The sequence below is a fragment of the Perissodus microlepis genome, chromosome 6 (genome assembly GCF_051167445.1).
Source record: "Perissodus microlepis isolate ML-2025 ecotype Zambia chromosome 6, ASM5116744v1, whole genome shotgun sequence".
NCBI classification, from domain to species: domain Eukaryota; kingdom Metazoa; phylum Chordata; class Actinopteri; order Cichliformes; family Cichlidae; genus Perissodus; species Perissodus microlepis.
In genome coordinates, this window is record NC_140466.1 from 13,732,220 (window position 1) to 13,754,670 (window position 22,451).

Consider the following 22,451-nt stretch of genomic DNA (forward strand, 5'->3'; position numbering starts at 1 on the left):
TTATGACTGTAGTCAGCAAGTCAACCTAAACAGGCCAGGCTTGAAAAAAAGCTCTTCAGCTGAATCCTAGTAAGAAGTTCTGCGCGTGAATGTTGACATTATTTGAGGTCATTAATCTAGTGCCAGTATTACTAGCAGATAAACATTCACATATTGAGACAAAGCAAGCAAACTGAACTTCAAATGAATTTAAAAAGGCAGTCAGTTAATTAAGATCATTTCAAAGCAAGTTTAACTTTAGTTGAAACACAGCTGCTACATAAAACCTCCTTTTAAAAGAAAGTGTGTTTTTTTTCAAGCACAGTCAACTGCAGCTGTGTGTGTTTACATGTTAAAATAACTGGATTTTTTTTTTTAGTCCGTACATGTTATTCTTTTAAAATTGTTACTCTTTTTCGAGACTTCGGCTGTGGACCCTGCACTTTGAATTTTATTTTTGTTGCTGAATTTGAATCCGGTTTTAGTGAATTTTGTGATACAGCTGAATATGAAGTATTGGATATAAATCCAGCTGCTGCCTAAGCTTTTCTGCTGACCTGCTGCTTGTCTATTCTCAGGAGCTGAGGAAAAAAGACGCAGGCAAAAATAAAGAAAATGGAGGCGAGTTTCACTTACCAAAGCTAAAAGACTTGAAAAAAAAATAGCAGATTATTTCAGTAAAAGTGCTCACACATGTAAAATAAATCTAGAATAGATCAAGAAGATGTAAACAAATAATTCAGCACCTCATTAAGGGTGGGAGATGGACATCACCTGGTGGACATGGGAAGGTACCTCAGCTGTGATACCTCAGCTCAAAAATCAGGCTTTTGTTCATTTTCAGCAAAACTTCACTGCATCACCTCACATTTTCATACTCTTTAAAAACATCAGCATCCTCCTATAATTAACTGCTGCATTTCTTTTGCTCCCTTCAGCCTGTCAGAGATCATCGTGGATGAAGAGTGCATCCTGCAGCTGTTCGAGTCATGCCAGGAATGCAGCAGTGTACAGTAAGGAAAGAAGTCAAAGGACTGAAGCTGGTCACTTACCAGGACTGATGCTTCTGTGAGAGCCACTGTAAGCGGGCCAACCTGTCGGACGATGACGATGACAAAGACGATGGTTATTCCTAGTGTTTCCCACTATTCCTAGTGGGAAAGAGTCAGAAAATGGACGGAGCAAAGAAGTGTCACCAACAAGTACCAGAGGGGAGTATCGGCTGATGTTAAGCTGGTTCATGTATAAAACTCACTTGATTGTATTCCTTGTTAGGCCCCTGTGGACTTTCACAGTGTTCGAGTTTGCTTCCACAAACAAACTCTGATTACAGTTGAACAAATGGTTCTAACAGATCAGAAGATCCCGCTGAAGAAAGTTTGTGCTGTTTCATTTTCAACATCTGATCTCATTTCCTTGCTTACTGATTAAACTCTCAGCCTCTGCTACATCCGGTGGTCTGAATGATCCGATTGGTTCCCAGACTACTCAGTAAGTAAAAAAATAAAATAAAAATTAACCTACTTCCCTCTTCTTCAGTTTAAAAAGCCAAATCTGGCAATGGCTACAAGCAGTGTGCATTAGTAGCAAGTTTCCCTGTCAAAGGTGATTTTAGTTTGACTGCTGCCTGGTTACCCATCAGTGGCAATGCCTTTTTTAAAAAAAAAAAAAAAACCTTTTCAAGTTAACCCAGACTAGTTTGCATAATGACTGGAAATCATTATGCAAACTAAGGGCAGACAGGAAGGAGATAATATATCCAAAGGCCTCTAGATTACCCAGTTTTCCTCTGCATGCCATGGTAAATGGACTGGTAGTTTAATGGCACTTGCCCACTCCCACAGAGCACTCAGAGATTTTAAATGCTTTTGCTGATCAATCTCACAAACGTCGATGGAGCCTAGTACACCTTACAGTTAATGTGCCAACACCGCTAACCGAATTACGCGGGTGGATGAGTTATTTAAAAACACACCACCTCACTCAGAGTTGTTATGAAGGGGGAAACTACCCAGACATCAAACAATTAACCTCAGCATGTATCAATAAAGTCAGAGTTTGGAAGCTATTTTAGTGGTCGTCATAGTTTTCCAAGAATAGCTACATAGGCAGAGACCACCCCCACTAACTTCTGATGCACATCCAGTCATGTAACAGGCCTGAAACACGACAGAAACCATTCATTTTAGAAAAGATCATCAAGGGTTACTCCTGGTAGGCTTTCAAGAGGTTAATGCTCTAATGCCGTCCATCTTAACATGGGGATTGAAGTCTAGAGGTTGCCTCTGGATGACTTGAACTGCTGACTTTCAAATTACTATATGACCTAGTCTACGTCCTGAGCCACAGTCTCCTCTTCACTTTAACAAAAAAAAAAATCTTACCTCAGCTTTAAAACAACAACCTTCATCCTTCACAGTATGTTTATGATCATTCAGTTGACTGTATTAGGCATCTATGTATCATTCAAGTCACGCTCACACATTTAATAGGTGCTGACAGTTGTTGTGTGTGTGCTCATAGAAACGATACAGTGTCAGTAGACGGTGTTTTTAATGGAGGAAACCTTTGTGCATCAGTCCAAAGCTTTCAAGTTCAGCTGAGGTTAAAAAAAAACAAAACAAAAAAACAATCACAATGGAGCTGAGGAAAATAAGGGATCATTAAAGACTGATTATCGCTACCCCGGTGATGAGAAAGCAAACCAGGTTAATTAAAATCCAAACATTAAAGTTAAAAAATAAATAATCCACTGGCATGGTTAAAATATTAAGGAAGATGTTGCACATAAAAGGAAAAATGTTAAGAGTCGTCAGTCTGTGACGTTCATACTTAACTTTGCATCTGTGGTCCTTATTTGGCAAGAGGAAGAACATTGCTAGGTTTTTTGCTACATTAACAACACAAAGACTGCACAGTGAAGGAGTTAAAACATTCTTAGTTATCAAGTACCAAAAACCCACCCAGAAAAGGTCCAAGGTGTCTTTTTAAGATCAGCAGCTGAGGTGAGAGAGGAAGAGCTAGCCAAACTAGCCAATAGCTACATTTAGTCAGAGTGTGTTCAGTTCATCAGTAATCAATAATCAGCACATGAACAAGTTCTTACAAAGAGAATATCCTTTTCCTGTGCAAAGCTCTGAAGGAGGACGCCTTAGTAGATCGTACTGTTCATCGGGTTCTCGTACCGTTGGCTGTGAATGGCAGAAAGTCCTTTGATTCAAACCAGTCAGACCCGAGTCTTCCTTGGTCAGTGCAGATAGCTAGTGTTGTACTGGAAGGAGGCCATCCGAACCCGATTACGCAGCCTCTGGATCTCCAGCTCCTGGAAGTAGTCGTCCTCGTCGTTCTGGATAATGATTCTTTGCAATTCGCCGATTTCACGCTCCATCCTGGAACGCAGCTCTCGCTTCATCTTCAGCAGTGCCTGCGGGGAAAAAAAGAAAGAAAATAAACTGTAAATCTTTAAATTATTTAAATGATTGATCATTTGTGTTTTCTGGCATATAAACTGTGTGTATGTTGTTTGTCCTGCGGTTTCCATGACTACAGTGCAACAGCAAAGCACTGTGGTTTATGAGGATCTCTAAGAGTGGACTGAGGAAATTCAGTGTAATATATTTAGTTTTGATATGCTGCATACCATGCACAGGAAAATCTGTGGATTCACATGAAATCACATAAAAACTCTACAAAGTTTATACAATTCCCTCTTGGATGTCCTACAGCTGGGACCCAGTTTGTCTTCATCCTGAAAAACTTCTACCAAAAATAATTTCAAATCGCTGCATTTCCTTTTATACAAATGCTTTTTATGGTTGTGAGAAACTGGGTGTACAAAAAAAATAAAATAAAAAAAATGTACAGTTGATGCTGCTGCCTGGTTTTGACAACTATTTGTTTGGATTTCTGGACGATCGCTGCAGTACTGCATTCTCTACCTGCAGAGCATGCAGGTGAGTTTAAAGGGTGCCCTCTGCTGGACCGTATAGCAAATTACATTGATTTCTTTAATGCGTTTTGACGGGATCAGGTGCAATTTGAACATTTAATTTTCCTACTTTCTAACAAATATTTAAATTAACAATAAGCAGCAGCAACAAGTATATAATTTACCTTTTCTTGAGCTTTTTTCCGAACCTGGATGTCCTGCCGCTCTTGTGCAAGTTTTTCAGCTAGCAGTGAAAACTGAAAGAGAGACAGCACGTCACCGACTTCACCTGGAATGGGTGTGTCGTCGCCTTTATTTTGAAATGGCAGAAAGCTGCATCTTACCTGATCTTTATAATAGTTCTCCATGGACTTGATCTGATCCTCGTGTCGTCTCTGCTGTTCCAGTCGCTGCTCCCTGGCATAAGCTCTCTGCTCTCTCAGCCGATTCTTCTGTATCTCCAAACCCTCGTCGAATAGCTGCCGAAACATCTGCAAACACACACAGACACACTTTAGTCATCACTCAAATTAGTCCAACCTTTACTGAAGTCTACTTGATAAATAATCTACAGCAGTCCAGTAACTATAAATATCTGCTGTAAAACTTTTTTCATTTTCATATTTATCTATTTACAGGGAGCTGCTGAAAATGGGAAAATAAGCTGGTGGCTCAAATTTCCTGTACTGCTCCTTTCAAACACCCACACCAGTATTTGATGTCAAACTTTATTGCTTAGAGTCAGAAACAGTCTGGACTCAGAGGACATGGATGAGGGTACAATGGTAGGTACGATATTGAGTCCACTGTAGAAAGTAGAAGCCGTCAAATAAATCCAGCATTTACTGTTTCAGCTTGTTAACTGAGATCACTGGATACATTTCTACCTTTACAGCAATAAAATGTTTTTATGCTGCCACACGGTGAGTTTGTTAATATCACATCAGGCACCAGCATGCACATTTTTAAAACAAAGAGGAACATCATGATTATGAGTAAATAATTACTTGTCTTTAGTCCTAAACTGTCCCTTCAGTACCCACCCTCTCCTCCTTGGTGCGAGCCCTCATGAGGCGGGCTCGGTGCTGAACATGATAGTCGTTGTGGTACTTCTTGGCTCGAGCTATCTGCTGTCTCTGGTCCCTCAGCCTGTTCTGCGTCGACTTCTGCTGCTGGATTCGCTCTTTGAAGTCTCTCTAAATGATCGAAAGGTCAGTTAGAGAAATGCTGTCCAGCACAGGCAGGTAGAGCCTGTGTCCTGCACTTTTTTTTTGCACAGCAACAGGACGCCATTGCAGAGCCAGCTTGACTTTGGTGTCTTTTATGTTGAAAGGTTTGAGAAATGATTTTTACTCAGTGTTGCCAGGTTTTTGGCACCTGCACCAGACGATGTTTGGTCGAAATGTGTAGGATCAGGTTTAGTTTTGAAAAAGGGACAGCAGTGGACTGTAGTGTAACTGTCTGATATGTTAAAGCTCACCAGGCGCCTGCTGTGGTCCTGTCCTTTATGAACGAGCTCAGCCAGCAGATCGTGTTTCCTCTGAGCTTCCTCCAACTGGAAGTTTAATTACATATTTATTAATGAGGCCATTCATCAGATGATCTAGTACAGGTCAAAAATGCACCAGACATGTAATGACCACTGTCCTACCTCTCTGGAGAGTTTGCTGCGATGCCGACTGTGATTGGACGACATTACGTGGAGTCTGTCCACCTGCTGCATTTGCTGCTCCCACATTCGACCCAGGGCGTGAGGTGAGATGTGAAGGTGAGGCAACTCGTCCCGGAGCACCGGGAGAAGCTCATTCTCCATTATTCTCACTGTAGAGACACATGAAGCACAGAGAAGAACATTTATTTATTGTTTGTGACAAACTAACAACTAACATACTTCAATGCAATCCTCCATTCAACATATCTGTCTCATTTATAAGACTCCACGGATGGCATTTACTACAATAAGAATAAAAGTTATACCCATTTCAAAGCAGATTAACCAGAAACGTGTCTAATTGGATTAAGTCTTTTTCTGTTTACAACTCAAACATCAGCTCAACAGGGAAGCCAACATCAAAGCAGGGGACCTGGTGTGTGTGCCTTTTTATGTGGGGCTTTACAAGAATGTCATTACTTGTCCTATATCCGGACACTTTTCATCTTTCCTTCAGTCTTCAATACTGTCAACAGAGACATGTTTCTAAAGTTAGACATAGTGAGTAGCTCTTCAGAGGGACATCATCAGGTTTACATGTCAACATCATCTGCCTACACGCCCAAGGGGTGGAAACTTCAGCCACCACAAAGTCACAAGATACTCAACATTTATGTCTGGAAAAACTACCACAAATTACAGGAAATGCAGCTGATGATTCTCTCTCTTTTTGAATCTCAGATAGAAACCTGTGGCTCAAAAAGAGATACTAGTTGAACCATCCCCAAGGAACCCAGTAAGGAAACTAGATTAAACAAAAACTCAAAACCACAGTTTTAAAGGTTAAACTAAGAATACAAGACTGCAGAACAACTCTCACACAAAATTAAACTAACTCTCTGTTTAGAAGTGGTGCAAATTATGTAAATGTTATTTATCAGCGAATTGAAATCGGTATGAGTGTGCAGTCATTATCCGAGGATCACAGGATATAGGATATTTCCTAAAGCATTGTTTTCCTTGACCTCATTACTTTTTCTAGCAAAGTCGGGGGGGGGGAGTGTTAAAGAAAGACAGACAATAACAGAGGTTCAGTTATTGTCTGTCAAAGCAAATACAGAAAGAATAGTTGCAATGTTTGAGTGTAACAATAATACATTATGACCCGGTCTGTCTTAAAGTATGTGTTTTTGGTTGGTACTGTTGCCATGGCGACAAGGAAGTAAGGGACCAACCGTCAGGTCAGTTCAGATGCACACGGGCGTTGGAGAATAATCTACTTCCATCTAATTTGGATTCTCCGTGCATCGCTATGAATGATTTACACAGCCAAACCTGTGTAATAGTCATGCATAACATGTGATATTTGCAGTGTGGAAGATACAGAGGTGTTGTAATATCTGTGTCAATTTATTGGTAAATGTCCACAAATGTTTCAGGGTAGTCTCTTCATCTTCATTCTTAGCATCAAGAAGCAATCCACTGACAAACGGAAACAACAAACACACAAACAAGAACACTCACCAAAAGAGAATCATTGCTTCAGCATGCCCAAATCTTCTGAATTTAGACCTATCACCAAAACACTTTCATTTTTCCTTCGCCATTTTTTAAAAATATCTGTTTCTTCTCAATCTAAAATCGATTTGCCAAACGTTCCATATCTTCAACCATTTAAAGGCTATGAAGTTATAAAGCCATTATAAAGACATTAGCATCCTGACATTAGTTTAAAGACCTTCAAGTAAATCTGCCAGAGAATTAAGTAAGCAGTGATCACATTCAGCAACAAGATTTAAGTAGAAAACTCTTTCTAAGCTTTGCTTTACATCATTCAACTATACTCAAGTACTCTGAACTCCATCCTCCACTCCACCCTCTCCTGTATTTCACCATCTGTAGTCATGCTTCATACAGTCAGTCCTTTTGTTTCTCAGCTCTTTTTTCTGATGCATTTCAGAAAAGCTCCACATTACACAGTAGATGAGGAGTCCATTCAGCTGATGAAGACTCGCCTAATGTCCAACAGAAAGTGCTGCAGCAGCAAACACACTTTGTGTCCTTACCTCTGAATCTACCAGAAGTGCTATTTCTGTGATTATCAGAGGGCCAGCCAGCCCGAAGCCACAAATACGAACATTCATAAAACTCAAACACTGGTTAATGCTAAAGCTGAGTGATCACAGCCAAACAGAACAGTTTCCAAACCCTCAGCCTCACCCAAAACTTACTTGATGGAGCTTTCCTGGGAGCCTCCAGTCGTCTCTGTCCTGGAGTGGTTTGTGCAGTACGCTGTGATTTATGCTGAGCTTTCAGTTTAGCTGGTGAGGGTCTGGGGTCTGGCGAAACATCCTTTAGTATGGCCTCTCTGTATTCTCGCTCCTGCACACACACAGTCCCAGTTTAGTAAACTAGAACAAACGACTCTACGCTCACAACTAAACAGAAGGATTCACAGAGATTAATATAACTGCTTCTTTACCATTTTGACATATTGCTTTAAAAGGAAAATCTTGTTGTTTATGTTCATAAAAGTCTTAAGTAAAATACGCCTAAAATTAAGGGCAGTTTTTATTTTTCTAGTAATTTTTTTTCCCTTATTTGGAAATTTTCTTTGAATGCATCCCAAAACATTTACTGTACCATAGTTCACTGATTTTTGTTTAAATAGATTCAACTTTGTATTCTCTGTGAACCAATATGCTATACGTTAGAAATTTTTTTCTACTTATGTTATCTCAAAGGTGTACCTATTTTTTAGAATATACCATCTTTTTTTTTTTTTTAAATTTGGACCCAGGGTTGGTTTTACTTTTTTAATAATTAAATAATCTTTAACAGAAAACCGTAGATTTATAACTTACAGCTTCCCGAGCTTTGATGCGAGCCTTATCTAACTCTTTACGTTCTTTTTCTTCATATCTTTTTAGCTCCTCCTCGTACGCTTCGTTCTCCAGATACTGAAAAAGAGAAATAATCATTTTATTTTCAACTTCACCATTTCTGGTTGTATATTTTATTTGCTTAAAATATTGCTCACATTTGCGTATGGCATCTTTAAATTTGCACAGTATATTTGCCAAATATGACCTTTTTTTCAGTTGCAAAAACGTTCATGACTAAACTTGATCATTATTGTCCTTTAACTACTCTTAAAAGTCAGTTTAGCATCTAATTGATTATCTTGTAATATTTAGTGCACTAGTACTGTGTTAATACCTTGTCATGTTTTCTGTGAGATGGTCTGTGGTGTAGCTCTCCTCGCCTTGATCGATCAGACGCTGTGAGGTTGGACTGTCTCCCATCATCCAACCTAAGAGCCTCTGCCATCACATCCTCCAGCTGTCCCTGCAGGGAACGACGGACTCGTGGAGGGGAAGGGGATAAGGAGCGTGCTCGGTGGGTAGACTCAAAATCAGGTGCTCCTGAAACAGTTAAATGTATAATTCACCAATTTCAATAATTTGCATGAGATCCAGAATGGTTAAGATAGTATTTTCTAAGAACAATATAAAGACCTACAACAAGATTTTTAAAATCAACTGGAAATCCTTTTTTCACCAACCAGGCAATGTGATGTGGTAAAAATCAATAATAAAAGTTGTGGCATTTGTTAGTAGTTTACTGTCAAAATTGAAAAGAACAACAACAAAGTTTGTGCTCAAAAATGTGTGCACACCTGTGTCCTGTCTTGAAGTCCTGCGACGCTCCATGATGCTGTCGCTGTGGTGCGACTGCTTGTCCTCCTCTCTGACCTCGGTGGACTCTCCAGTTTCCCCCAGAACTCGTTTAAGCATCTACATTAATTACACAAGACTTAAAATATCGTAACCAGTACTCACTCGAGAACAGTGACACAACTGAGTTGTGAACTCACTGATCACTTCAGTCAACTAAATGCAAACATACCTGATCGAGTTCTTCTAGTCGATGGGAGAGGTTTTCAGATATCTCATGCAACTCTTGTTCTGCCTGCTTGTTCCTTTTTCGATTATAAGACAGAGGCTCTTCAAAATCCTCTTGTGCTGTCCTGCTACTGCTTGGCCAGGGCAATAATATAGAGCATAAAGAAGATGGTTAGGAAATCAAAAACATGACATTCACCACACTGCCTCCACATAACAATCTGAATCTGTGATAGATTCTGTTTTTCCCCATAGCTTTCTTCCATTCGGTTTACCTCTCAGTGTGAGTTACAAAGTCTTCCTTGAGAGCAGTTCTTTCTCTACAGTGTATCCTTCTGTCCTTTAATCTTCGTGTGCAACTCAAATTCTCCTCATCTTCCTCTTCAGTGTCTTGTGGAGAAGGGGTGGCAGGTGTCGTCCCATCTTGCAGGGTGAGGAAAAGCACATCTGGTTGTGTTCGGAATAAAACCCTCCTGGGACCTCCGTTAGTCGGCTAAGAATAGAAAGAAGAAAAGCGTCAATTTGACTTAAACTGTGCATCTGAGTATTATTGTACATGCTAATTAAGCACCACATCTAGCACACAAGTTTACAATTTACCATTAGATGGTATATTAAAACTGTAAAATTGGTACAAGTGAAGTCTTACTGCTTGCACTCTCACCTCCAGCGTCTCTCCCTCCACTTCTGTCTCAACTCTCTGCTGGCTGGTTGAAGATTTCTCACTTACAGCTGAAAATTAAACAAAACTATGTGATGCTTCACTTAATCTCCAATCATGTTTTCATCACTTTCATCACAATTCACTTGAAATTGTGTCCTTATCGACTGTGGTGTGCTTTGACTCACCAGGGGACTGGCAGTGGGTAGGAGACTGTAGTCCATTAGTTTCAGCCACTAGTTTTGAGGTCTGTGAAAAGAGGAGTGAAAAAATAAGGAGAAAGCATAAAGAGTTTTAGGCAAAACTAATTCATTACAAAGACTTAGATTTAGCACTAAACATAATCTGCAGCACTCAAAACTCAACTCTATAAAATAATCAGAAACCTAAGAAGGCTTTTTAGAATCTAATATAAGGGCTGATAATCAAAGTACAAAAAAACTACTCAGAAGAAAGATAAGGGAAAATTAACTTGGTGCTTGTTTCTCTGTACTTTGTGCTGTAGACGGTCAGACTCACGTCAGGACCTGTTAGCATAGATAGTTTTACAGATCACAACAGCGTAAACATGGCACTTCCTGATTCCAGAGACTTCCTCATCAAGTGATGAACAGATGTAAACAGACTTGAAACATGCTGGAAAAATGCTAATCTTTTAGCAGATTCAATTCAATTCAATTCAATTCAATTTTATCAGATATTATCTTATAACCAAGTTCTGCTTGCAGACAACAGATACTCAAAACACAAATATATATAAAGGTTCAGCAAGTGAATGTTGAAGACATTCAGAAAATGTGAACGTCAAAATGAAGTGCATTACTGGAGTAACTTATGTTGTCAGAGAAGCCAAGTCAGCATAAGCTCATCCTTCCTTTATTTGAATTGGAGTCACCAAAGTGGGAAGTGTGTGTATGATAGGAAAAGTGTAGAATATTAACATAACACACCAGTTGTAAAACTTTGCATGTCGTTTTAAACTGCAGTTCACAGCAGACAGAACACATAAAACACTTCAACCTTATCATACTATATTTAAAGGATACCTCTGTAGTGATGAGGCTGACTTCCTCCTCTGTGTGCTGTTCTTTGACAACAGCAGCTGTGGGGAGTTGATCGGGTAAGTGAGGGCCTACAATGGGAGTGTGAGGAGTGTTGGACTGGTTTGGTGGCTGCAGTGCAATGGCTGAGTATATCGGTTCAGTCTGTGGAGCTTCATCATTGTCCACAGGACCAGAGGTGGTTGGTGCATCTGAGGTTGGCGGAGGGACAGCCAGTTCTTGGATTAAAAGGTAGCTCACCTGGACTTTTAATAAAGCATCAAATTGCCCATGTCTTCTTATACATTTCCAAAATATCAAACACAAAAAAAATTGAAGAAACTGTGGAAAATTATAATTTTTTGTTATATGCACAAAGAAATAAAGTATTATCCCCAAAACAATCACTGTCATTGAGGCAAAGCAAGCCTTACCTTCTTTTTTATCTATGAATGTGCGCGCAGACACGCCCAGCCCAATGAGCTCGCTGGCTGACCCCACCTCCTCACCATTCCAGGAGTGGATGGACTGTTTACTGGACTGGACGGCAGACCTGAATAATGAGAACATTCAGACTGTATCAAATTAATTACCGACAAGTTTTTTGACTTTAACAAGCCGCCTCTGTAATCTTCACAGCACGTGCGTATCTCTCTTTCTCAGATGATTAGAGTGGGCAACCCATAAGGACAAATTTCTACTAAATTCAACTGCAGCACAAGAAGTCTAGAAATAATTAAACTTAGACATTAAAATGTCAGTTAATTATATTTTTAAGATACAAGGCTTAGAAAAGATTGCCAGTAATTTTAACGGGTGTGTAGAATGACTCAGACACGTGCTGTATCAGTTAGGGCTGCCACAAACGATTATTCTGATAGTCGACTAGTCACCGATTATTTTTGCGATTAGTCGACTAATCAGATCATCATCCATTGGACGTAAAACGTACAGCTTATTGCACCAGCAGCATCTGCTCTTATATAACTATCATTAGCTTACAGCTTTCAGTGTTTAAGGTATGTGCTAACTAAAAATAAAGACAAGATGATAGTTTATTGAATTTTAATGACATTTGCAGATTGTTTCAGTGAAGTTTAATAAACTCCTTGCTATCTAAAATATAACAGGACACCGGAGTAAATTCTCGAGCATCTCACACTTCTGATAATCAGCTGTCTGCTTGACGTTTATTCAGCTGTGTAAAAACTATAACTTTAATCTCAGCCAAACCGATTTACTCAGGAACAAATAAAATACTGAAAAAAGCCAAACAATAACATTTTTAAGTTATCTAAGTGACTTATATATGTTTAACCCGAGTAGCGAAAGACAGTGGTGGGTTTGAAGCCGGGAGTCCGCGGTTCTCAGCAGCTCTAGTGAGCCTTGCCCCCGGCTAGCTATCGAGCTAGTGGGTAACAGACGTCTCCGAAAACGTCGGGGCGCTTTTTAAAATATGTGGTGTCTTGATAAACTGAGCAGATATTTGAGGTTTACACAGCTACATTCTCGCCTGAAAATATGTTAAACGTTTATTTTGTGACCCAGAAAGAATAATAAGAGTAATATTAAAACTAACTAGCTGCCGCCATTGTTGTAAACTGAGCTGGGCCGCGCTATGAATTCTGGGACACAGCTTCTTCTTCTTCTTCGGGGTTTAACGGCAGCTGGCATCCTTGTACATGCAGTGCTGCCATCTTCTGTTTCAGTCCGTTATTACACTCTTAAATCCTACTACTTATTCCTGCGTCTTTTGGGATCTTACAAAGCTTCAAACGACGCGTCGACTGTTAAATCAGTCGTCGACGATTTTGACAGTCGACGTAATCGTGACTAGTCGACTAATCGTGGCAGCCCTAGTATCAGTACTTTTGTTAATTTCTTATTATTCTTAAAAAACATGAATATTAAGAGTTCTGAAGAGAATTAATAAAGCAGTGGTCCAAGCAGCACCACAAAAAAACTCAAACATGTTTTGATGTCTTTCATCTATTATGACAGCCATTAACATTTTATTATTTACACTGCTGTTAAAAGGCTGCTGTGTCAACAGGGCGTAGAGCAGGATGTGCTCTAAAGCTGAATGATGGCGGTCTGAGTCATCAATATCAGACCTGTCTGTCAGTGGTGTTTTGGTTCATGGGAAGAAAACAAACAGTAATATTCTTTTACATTGTACTGAGACTTGTGTAAAGTCTATAAAACATGTCTGTGCTTACTCTGCACTCGATGACAAGGACGCCACCTCCAGCTTTGTCTCCTTCTGCTCTGTAGCATCACATCCAGGCGGATCATTGATGTCACCGTGTGCATCCTCACTGAGACTGCCATTCTGCTCCTCTGAAAAACATGAATTTTGCAAATGACAGAGGTAGAAACAGAAAAGGCACTGATTTAAAAGAGAACAAAAGTAGTGATAACAACATGTTTCATGGAAATTTAAAGAGAAACAAACTCATACCCAACAGAGTCAGAAACCCCCCCTCACCAAATGTCAAAGTGCTAACCTCAAAGAGTCACAGTTATAAATGTCTGACAAACACTAAAAAAAGACAGATTGTAATTTTACTACTTAACTACTCTACTCAAACAAAGAGAGGCAGGAGTGCAGCTTTTATGCCTCCTAACAAAAAGCATTTCATAATGTATAAAAACACTACAAAAGTCCTTTAGAAACACTAAGCTGTGACACTATAGACATTTGAAATCATATAGTTTTAATTGCCTTTCAAAGTAAAAGTAAATGAGGAAAAGATGAGGGAAAAGCAACAATTTCATTTTCCTACCACTGTTCGGCGACCCGTCATTTATCTCCTCGTTCAGATATTCCAAGAGGCCATCAAAGATTTCCAAGAGGTTCTTAACCGACTCTTTATCCCCTCTGACAACATTTTCGCCTGAAAACAAACTCATACTCATTAAATGTCTTGTTTCTGCAACATCTGCCATGCAGTACAAATTGAATGAATTTCATGATGATCTCAAGTTCATTTAAGTTAATGTTATGCAGATGTGAAACAGTGATTCATATTTGCGCTTCTCTGACATGCACATTCAAAATTTTAGACCTATATTATTAACTCCTTGTTTTTACAAATTATTTTTTTTCTCTTACCTGTAATATGTGAGAGGCTGATTTGAAGGTAATCCAAGGACAGAGAATCAATCACACACTGGACATTGTGGACATCTTCCTCTTGACTACATGGCACTGCAATATAATCTAAACATATAAAAAACAAACAAGCATCTGATTAACCAAATGCTGAATGAATTAATGCATACATGCTCAACTTTCCCCGTCAACTTAACAATAAAGAAAACAGGGCCTTGGAAAGCAAGCTTACAAAACTAATCTCCCAACTAAAGTCATAGTTGGACTGTGCAATAATTTTATTTTAATTTGAATTACAACTTTGGCTTCCACATATAATGAAAGTTAAACAATTATTGTTCTGGATTATATGTTTTGCAATAATTCACTCATTTCCCTTTTAGCACATCTTGTCTTTTACTTTTGTCCTTCCATGAAAGTTCAGTTAACTCCCTGTGGCAAGTGCAGTCCAGTTTTTTTATTTGTTTGAATTGGTTTGTTTTTAAATTTTTATTTATCCAGGTTTTTCTCAAATACTGTGAGTACTTTTGTTAAACGATTGTAATGTCAGTATTGTTTAAAAGATTGTAAATTTGATTAATGCCATAGTCAAAACTCACAGTACTGTTAACTCTGGAACTGGAATTTCTCTTAAGACTGTAGCCCCCCTACTTGATTACATGATTACCTGCAACAGTAATGCCCCCCATGCTCCGCCATCTATAGACATTAGACATGTCAAAATCTCAAGATACTGAGTTACAAAGCTATGAACAGAGACATTTTTACACTTTTGCTTAAAAAAATGTAAAAGCAGACATCTGCCAGATCTGTAACTTCCTCTTACCTGGAACTTTCTCCCCCAGGATGTTCTCATACAGGGCAATGAAAACATCTGCATTACAGTCAGTCAGTTTCTTCAGCCTCAGGTTTACGTGACACTTGCTGAGAAGATCATTTGCCACATCAACCCAATCTGTAGACAAAAAAAGAGAAGTCACGTTCATTCATATAACAGCAACTCGAGAACTTATTTCTCTGACGTAATCATGGAGTATAAAAGAAATTACAAAAGCAGAGCCTTTGTCATCACTTCGAGTGGAAAACTCGCTTTAATTAAAACAATACATCGAGGTTATCGAGCATGAAGAGTTTTATTAACTTTTGTATAACTCATTTTAATGACATTAAGTGGTTCTTCTATCACAACGCCTTTTAAGTTTGCCTCAATCGTGACCGCCCCCGGCAAACTTAAGTCTGAGAGCGGGGCGGGGGTAGTCTTTACCTACTATCTACACTAGTCGCCGGCTAAAACTGTTGATTTGATGGGAACAAATTAAGTTTTAAATAAATAACATCAGTAGTCGTGTTTTGTCCTGAAATCAAAAAACTCTCTAAATTTGTCTGCCATCTGTTTCGTTATATTTTATGTTTTTTACGCAACTTCACCGGCTAAGACAACTCAAAAGTAGCTAGCTAAGACTGCTAATGTTTGCTAACACGAACGTGAACATTTTAAGAAAACAACAAAAGCAGAGCCCACGTTTTCATCTCTAGTTCTCTCTATAATATATGGATAAATCGCTTTTACCAGCCAGGCTTACTGACAAGTGAGAAGTCGCAACTTTAACCGTGTGCTAACGTTAGCTCTAAGTCAGCGTTACGTGTCATTAGCTTTCCTCGGAGTTGGAGGGTCTTCTGCCTTACCTCTCTCTCCCTCCTGGGTTCCCATGAAACAGCTGTCTGCAGCAGGCAGATGGAGCTGACAAAAAACTACTAGCTGTAAAAGAGAGTCCTGTAAACGCCTGGACCGAGCGCTACGATCCGTTTTGTTGTGGTTTTCGGTAACTGGGAGAAGGAACCATCGTTTGAAAGTGAAAAGTCTTCTGATTGGACATTAGCTCGTTCTTTGTTTCCGGAAGTGCCTTTCGATTGGTACGTACCGCCCCCTACTGGTACCAATACTCCAACCTCCATAGACAATGACAACAACAGTACCACGAGGGGTAGGATTACAAGTACCGGTAAGTACATCAGAAGGACTGAGGTGTCCTTCTGATATCGTTCTCGTCCTTCTGTAGTGGATATCTTGGACAAAAGATGCTGAACATATAGCTAGCAGAAAGGAGGAAAAGTGGAAGACCACTAAAAAAGTAAATAGTAATAGTAAGCACTAACGCAAGTATCATTCACCCAATCACAAAGTAGTCACAATCGCACTCCTGCATTCATGTGGATATTACTTTGACACGTACCACCCACCAAAACATTGTTGCAGAAGAAACACACTCCCCACAGCATTGGCTGTTCCTTACGTCAGAGGGAGGATGAAGCTCTCTACACAACCTGCCCAGGAGAAACCCAAGTAACAGAGTGAACACTGAACTGCAATGCTGCTGCTCACATAACCTTAAAAATCTGTTGTCCCTGTCCAGTGTTATACACCACAGGATGCAGATACTGACACAGATAAACAGGTTAGAGCTGCTTAGACAGCACGAAGGCTTTAAATGTAGGGACTATGGCTGATAAAGAAACAGGTATGATGGAGATATGATGGAAGTAGTTATACTGTTGTGTTTAGGAAACCAGGTTGAAGGGAAGGAAAGACAGGAGCATTGGAGGTGAATTCAAGCTGTCCTGCTGTGGTGTAGATAGGACTGGGGTATTTAAAGATTGTTTTGGAGGTGAAGAGAGAGTAAACAGGACAAAGGATATTGAATATGGAGCTACCAGGCAGAAGAAAAGAGGAAGAGAAGATTCATCAATATAGTGAAGGAGGACATGTAGAGAGGTGGTGTGACCGAAGAGGATACTGGGGATAGATAGATGATCCTCTGTGGTGACCCATACAGGGAGCACAAGAAAGAAGAATTTAAAATGAACAACATAAGAAAACATTATTAAGAAAGAAATAAAGGTGAAGGATTAAATAAACAAAAGCATTGAATTAAAGCCCAACACTGAGCTTTGGCACAACTTTGTAAGATGAAATAATGGTGTCATGTTAGTGCCTTAACATAACACTTTGCATTCTGCTTTAAATAACTAAAGACTGAACCACCAAAAGGTAAATACCGCACAGTTGAACTGAGCCTTGTGGGATGGGACACTGAAGAAGATAAAAAGAAAGAAGTTCTCACTTCTAATTTCATGTCAGTTACATTTCATTCGGATGTGAGAGGTGTACTGGGTGTGAAGTTTTTTCTTTTTTTTTTTTAAATCTTAAGAATAAACAGCAGATGTGTTGACTAAAGCTCATTTAGGAACTTGTGCATGATATCTAAATAAGAACGCTACAGAGCTGTCATAGATATCGCCCGTTAATGCGTGCTTCATCAGGTTTTTATCATTGCAGCATCTGAACAGGAACAGGGTGAGTATCATCTGTACGTCTGTCCTGTTTTGAAAGTGTACATTTCACATGCAAAAATATGTTGCAATACTTCTCTTTTTCCTGTGTGAATGATACATAGTTAATATGATCAATAGAGGCTTTAGAGGCTTTTTAGCATGATTTTATCCATCTGGCTGTAACCAGATGGCCACCATTACAACAAGTCAGTTTGTGAAATTTTGTCCATCCTAGATATTCCAGGATTAACTGCTCTGATTAACTACTCCAGTTTGCATGTCAAAGTGTCCTTGAGCAAGATAGGGAACATGCTTTCATCACAGTTTTCATGTGTGTTAAATAGAAACTGGTTCAGCAGAAAAAGAGCTTGTACAAATGTGTGTGTGTGTGTGTGTGTGTGTGTGTGTGTGTGTGCAAACAAAAATGATTGACTGCTCAAGTAGGATAGAAAATGGCAACTATATAAGAACTACAAAGTTACAAAGTGGCTGATGACGTGCATACTTTGTAAAAGTCACCAATGCTCTTGTATATGTTGTTATTCTTGGCTTTTTCTTTTGCATCAGAAATGAGAAACATTAATATAAGGAAGTTCACTTTAATGCACAGTTTTCCTTCACACACTCAAATTAAGTTAAGCTACATGCAGATAGAGATAAAAATATGTTTCAATTTCTTAATGCTCACAAATCAAGGATGTTTGTTTTTGTACAGAGACTTTTGTCTTGTTGTATTTACAGTAATATGATCTCAGGGCTTAGCGTTGTTATGTGAAAGATGGCTTAGTAGCATTTATAGCAGCTGTTATGGAACAGAAACAAAGAAGTGTTCTTTAATAGCCTACAACAGCATACCCTGATTAAACAAAATGTTAAAACCAGAAAACTGAGTTTATTCAAACAACAAAGTGAGAACTTCGGAACTTTAAATGTAATATAAAAGAAAATCTCATCTATTATATTGGTATTCTCTCAACATTTGAATTATTTTAAAAATTGCATCAGCTAGTGGAACTCTATGTATGTGTTAGTAAGTATACAATAATAACAGGAACTTAATGTTTAACAGCAATTTATAAATAGGGTTTCATCTACATGCTCTGCAGACTTCCCTTTAGAGGTCTCCCTAAGGAATTTAAAAGCAGATATAAAAGACTCACAAATTATCAATTTAAAGGATTTTCCACAACCTAGCAAGCCAGCAGTCGAGACAAACGTGTTAACATCTGTATGTGATGGAACAATTTTCCTGCTACTGATCACTGTTCCACCTTTTTTTCACAGATCCAAAAGTTTTCATCTCTGCAGTTTGCGTCATTCCAGCAGTTTTCTTCGTCATTGGCTGCCATCACGCCACAGTCTTCGTCTCCAAGGCTGTTGGGCTCCCCGGTTCGCCAGTATCTGAAACTAAAGAAAGTTGCCTTTCAGCCAAGTTGCTGAAATGAAGATTTGCATTTCAGCAACTTATAAACAAAGGAGAAAGTCTTCAAATTAGCTCTGACTTTAAGTCCTACACACACGGTATCCTAACCCTAATCCTAAAGCACATTGATGCACCTGCTGTTGTGATTTGGTGGTATATAAATAAAATTGAATTAAATTGAATAAAGTAATAAGCAGATAGTGATAAAAACAAAGTGTGTGCGTATTACAAAACCCAAGTTACACAAAATGAGATACCACTGCACATTAAGAGATATTTAGTCACAGATATCCACCCACTGAATAGTGAGTACTTATCTTATAGCTTACAGAGGTGTAAAAAGGTGTTTACCCCCTGCCTGGTTTCCTGTTTTGCATTTTTGTCCCACCTACATGTTCCAGATCATCAAACAAATTTTAATACTAGACAAAGATAACCTGAGTATATAGAAAAATGCAGTTTTTAAATGATGATTTCATTGATTAAGGGAGAAAAGTAATCCAAACCTATCTGGTCTATCTGTGTGAAAAAGTAACTGCCCCTCTTGTTAAATCATGAATTCACTGTGATTAACCACTGAGTTTAGTTTCATTAAACACACACAGGCCTGATTACTAGGAGACCTGTTGAATCAATTAAATACAATCATTTAATTAAATCAATTAAATAGAACCAGTCGGACAAAGTGAAGCAGCCTAAAAGATCGCAAAAAGCAACACACCATGCCACGATATAAAGAAACACCTGAGAAACAAAGTCACTGACAGCTATCAGTCTGGAAAGGTTTACAAAGGCTTTGAGACTCTTGCAAACCACAGTGAGAGCCATTATCCACAAACAGGGATGAAATTACTTTTTCACACAGGGCCGTGTAGGTTTGGCATTCTTCCCCCCCTTAATAAACACCCTCATTTAGAAACTGTATTCTGTGTTTACTTGTGTTATCATTGTCTAAAATTTCAATTTGTTTGATGATCTAAAACATTTTAGTGTGACATCTTATATAGATCAAGGCGAGAGTAACCCAAACTTAAAGTTTTCATTAAGATAACTGTCACATCGATGTAATTCTATATGAAGCAATGCCCAAACATAACTCAGTTTAAAAACAAATATAAAAGAGAGTATGTGGACAAAGCACAGAGATTTAGTGGAGTGTTAATGACGGGGTGTTTGGCAAATGTAAAAATGTTTTGGTTTTTGAACTTTAATTCTTTTATGTGAGTATTTTATATGAGTGTAGACTTCTATGCAGTTAAACATGTATATTGTGGGATAATATGCCAAACTGTGAATTCTGATTTGCAAATTATGGAATTTGAAATAAGGAGGTGGGAACAAATAAATGCAAACTTCATCCTACTTCTTTTTGAGCATAAACATTGTGTGGATATTGAAATATTCATGACAACTTTACGTCTTAGTTTTTTATATGTCTACAAAGTTTTTATGTGTTTTTTTTATAGTTGTTATTTTAGTTATATTTACATGTGAAACTAAAATATATTCTGTTCTGTTCTATTCTATTCTAATAGAAGAATATTTTAATATCATACCAATTTTGAACTATAATACATTTACTTCAAGTATATTTACACAACACACAGTGAGGATGAACAAAGTGCTGCTGCTGATGGATGGAGGATTTTATTATGAGTGATTACTACTGCTTTGTGGAGTTTTATTGAGATTAGGATTGATTTATAAATAATCAGTATTTATTATTAAAAATTAAAAATGTATGGACCTGCTGTTCAGCAAACTCCCGTCCACCCACTTCCACGTCCCCTCTTCCTCTGTGTCACTCAGTCCGATCCACGTGTTACGCCTGAACAGCCTTATGAAGTTCTTGTTCCCAGTAAAAGAATCAAGAAAATAAATCTTGGTAATCTTGCAGTTCTTAAAATTTTGTTTCAACTCTTGCAGATTTCAGAATTACAGTCTGTACCTGTTCCTCTGTGTTGCTGATAATCACCAGGTCTGCACCTCTTTGCAAACAGTCCTCTCTGCTGTCACTCCAGGACTTTTTAATATGAGAAATGTAATAAAAATCACCCCTGAAGTATACCCATCCTTGTTGTGTATTGAGATCTGTTCAAAATGTAAACATAAAAAGATAAAAGAAAACGGTTTCATCTACTTCACTAATGATAATACTATTAGTAAAATGGGCTAATATTAAAGATTTGACTCTTAATTTCCAGCATCATACTTACCGAAAATATTCAGCTTCCTCCTCAGTGACTCTTCTTCTTTAGTCTCATTTTTAGTGGCCTGGTCTGATGTGAAATAAAACATTATGTTAAAGGATGCATTTAGATATCTTTAGTTTATTCAGTTATTCCACAGATGGATGGAGGCCAAGACAGTTTGCAGTGAAGAAATTATACAGTGATATGATAGTATGTGTTAGAGGGCCACGTTTCTTTATTAAAGGAGTGGACAGACAGCTGTAAGTGTTTTGTAATTATTTTTAAATTATTCCAGTCTTATATAATAATATGAGGTTTTGGCCTCATTAAGTAAACTGCTGACAAAGTAATTAGACTGTGATGTTATAATAGAGTGCTGTAAAAATAAACTTGAATTAAGTGGAGTTAGTTGCAGTTTTTCCGATGGTAATGGTAATTATTTCTAACTTCTGTTCTTACACTATTCAAATGATGAATTTTACATTACAGATAAAATGTAAGTGAACTCACAAAGAGCCAGTCGCAGGGAAATGCTGAGAATAACTTGAAGAATAAACAGAAGTCCAAAGCTCAGAACAACTAGTCTGCAGAGTTTTCTTTCTGTGTGCAGAAATCAAACAGACAAACACAAAATCATCTTTATTAAACAGCAAAAAGACTCAAATGTCTAAAAAGTATTTTCATATTACTGCCAGCAGATGAAAAGAAACTCCACACAGTTGGTTGCATCTGTTTGTTTTTGAACAAAACCTTTCACCTGATTCTGACATTGCCCACGATGGTGGACGATGGTGGAGCGCATACTTACACCGAGCTGAAATGAAACAAATAAACAATCTTTAAGATACTTACTTCTTGCTGATGTATCAGGTACATTTTCATAGTCCATCTCAGGCTGTTCTTTATTTTATCAGGATAAGATAAAGGAATGTACTCATATAATGATATTTTGAACTTATCCACAAACTGATTTCTCTTTTTCCTGTTTCCCTTTTTTAACACTGAAAAAGCAACCTCCTGTTCCTCAAAATACTGACACTTTTGCTACATATTTGCCCCTGCTTACTTACCACCATAGAAACCAATGAACCCTCTGATTCAGTAACTATTAGATCTGCTTTTCGCAATAACATAAAGTAGTACATCTCTGTAGGACTTTATCAGTCTTTCACATCATTGTGGAGGATCTTTGGCCCACTCTTCTTTACACTGTGGCTTCAGTTC

General features: G+C 38.4%; 2 protein-coding genes across 2 annotated transcripts; both read right to left on the reverse strand.

Annotated features, from left to right (window-relative positions):
• Window positions 1–2,515: 2,515 nt before the first annotated feature.
• Window positions 2,516–16,159, reverse strand: LOC146385263 (centrosomal protein of 95 kDa-like). The gene is made up of 21 exons (XM_084930893.1): window positions 15,966–16,159; window positions 15,106–15,234; window positions 14,280–14,387; window positions 13,951–14,061; window positions 13,384–13,504; window positions 11,599–11,717; window positions 11,171–11,376; window positions 10,313–10,373; window positions 10,128–10,195; window positions 9,739–9,956; window positions 9,468–9,594; window positions 9,238–9,355; window positions 8,778–8,983; window positions 8,423–8,518; window positions 7,790–7,940; window positions 5,559–5,728; window positions 5,388–5,462; window positions 4,951–5,103; window positions 4,252–4,398; window positions 4,093–4,164; window positions 2,516–3,403 (listed from the first exon to the last, which is right to left on the reverse strand). The coding sequence occupies exons 1-21, from the start codon at window positions 15,988–15,990 to the stop codon at window positions 3,227–3,229; spliced, it is 2,658 nt and encodes an 885-aa protein (XP_084787019.1). The 5' UTR covers window positions 15,991–16,159; the 3' UTR covers window positions 2,516–3,226.
• A 2,036-nt stretch (window positions 16,160–18,195) lies between these two features.
• Window positions 18,196–22,237, reverse strand: LOC146385264 (C-type lectin domain family 4 member M-like). Its single transcript, XM_084929974.1, has 6 exons — window positions 22,080–22,237; window positions 21,738–21,827; window positions 21,252–21,314; window positions 20,984–21,126; window positions 20,783–20,883; window positions 18,196–19,019 (listed from the first exon to the last, which is right to left on the reverse strand). The coding sequence occupies exons 1-6, from the start codon at window positions 22,114–22,116 to the stop codon at window positions 18,872–18,874; spliced, it is 582 nt and encodes a 193-aa protein (XP_084786100.1). The 5' UTR covers window positions 22,117–22,237; the 3' UTR covers window positions 18,196–18,871.
• Between the last annotated feature and the right edge of the window lie 214 nt (window positions 22,238–22,451).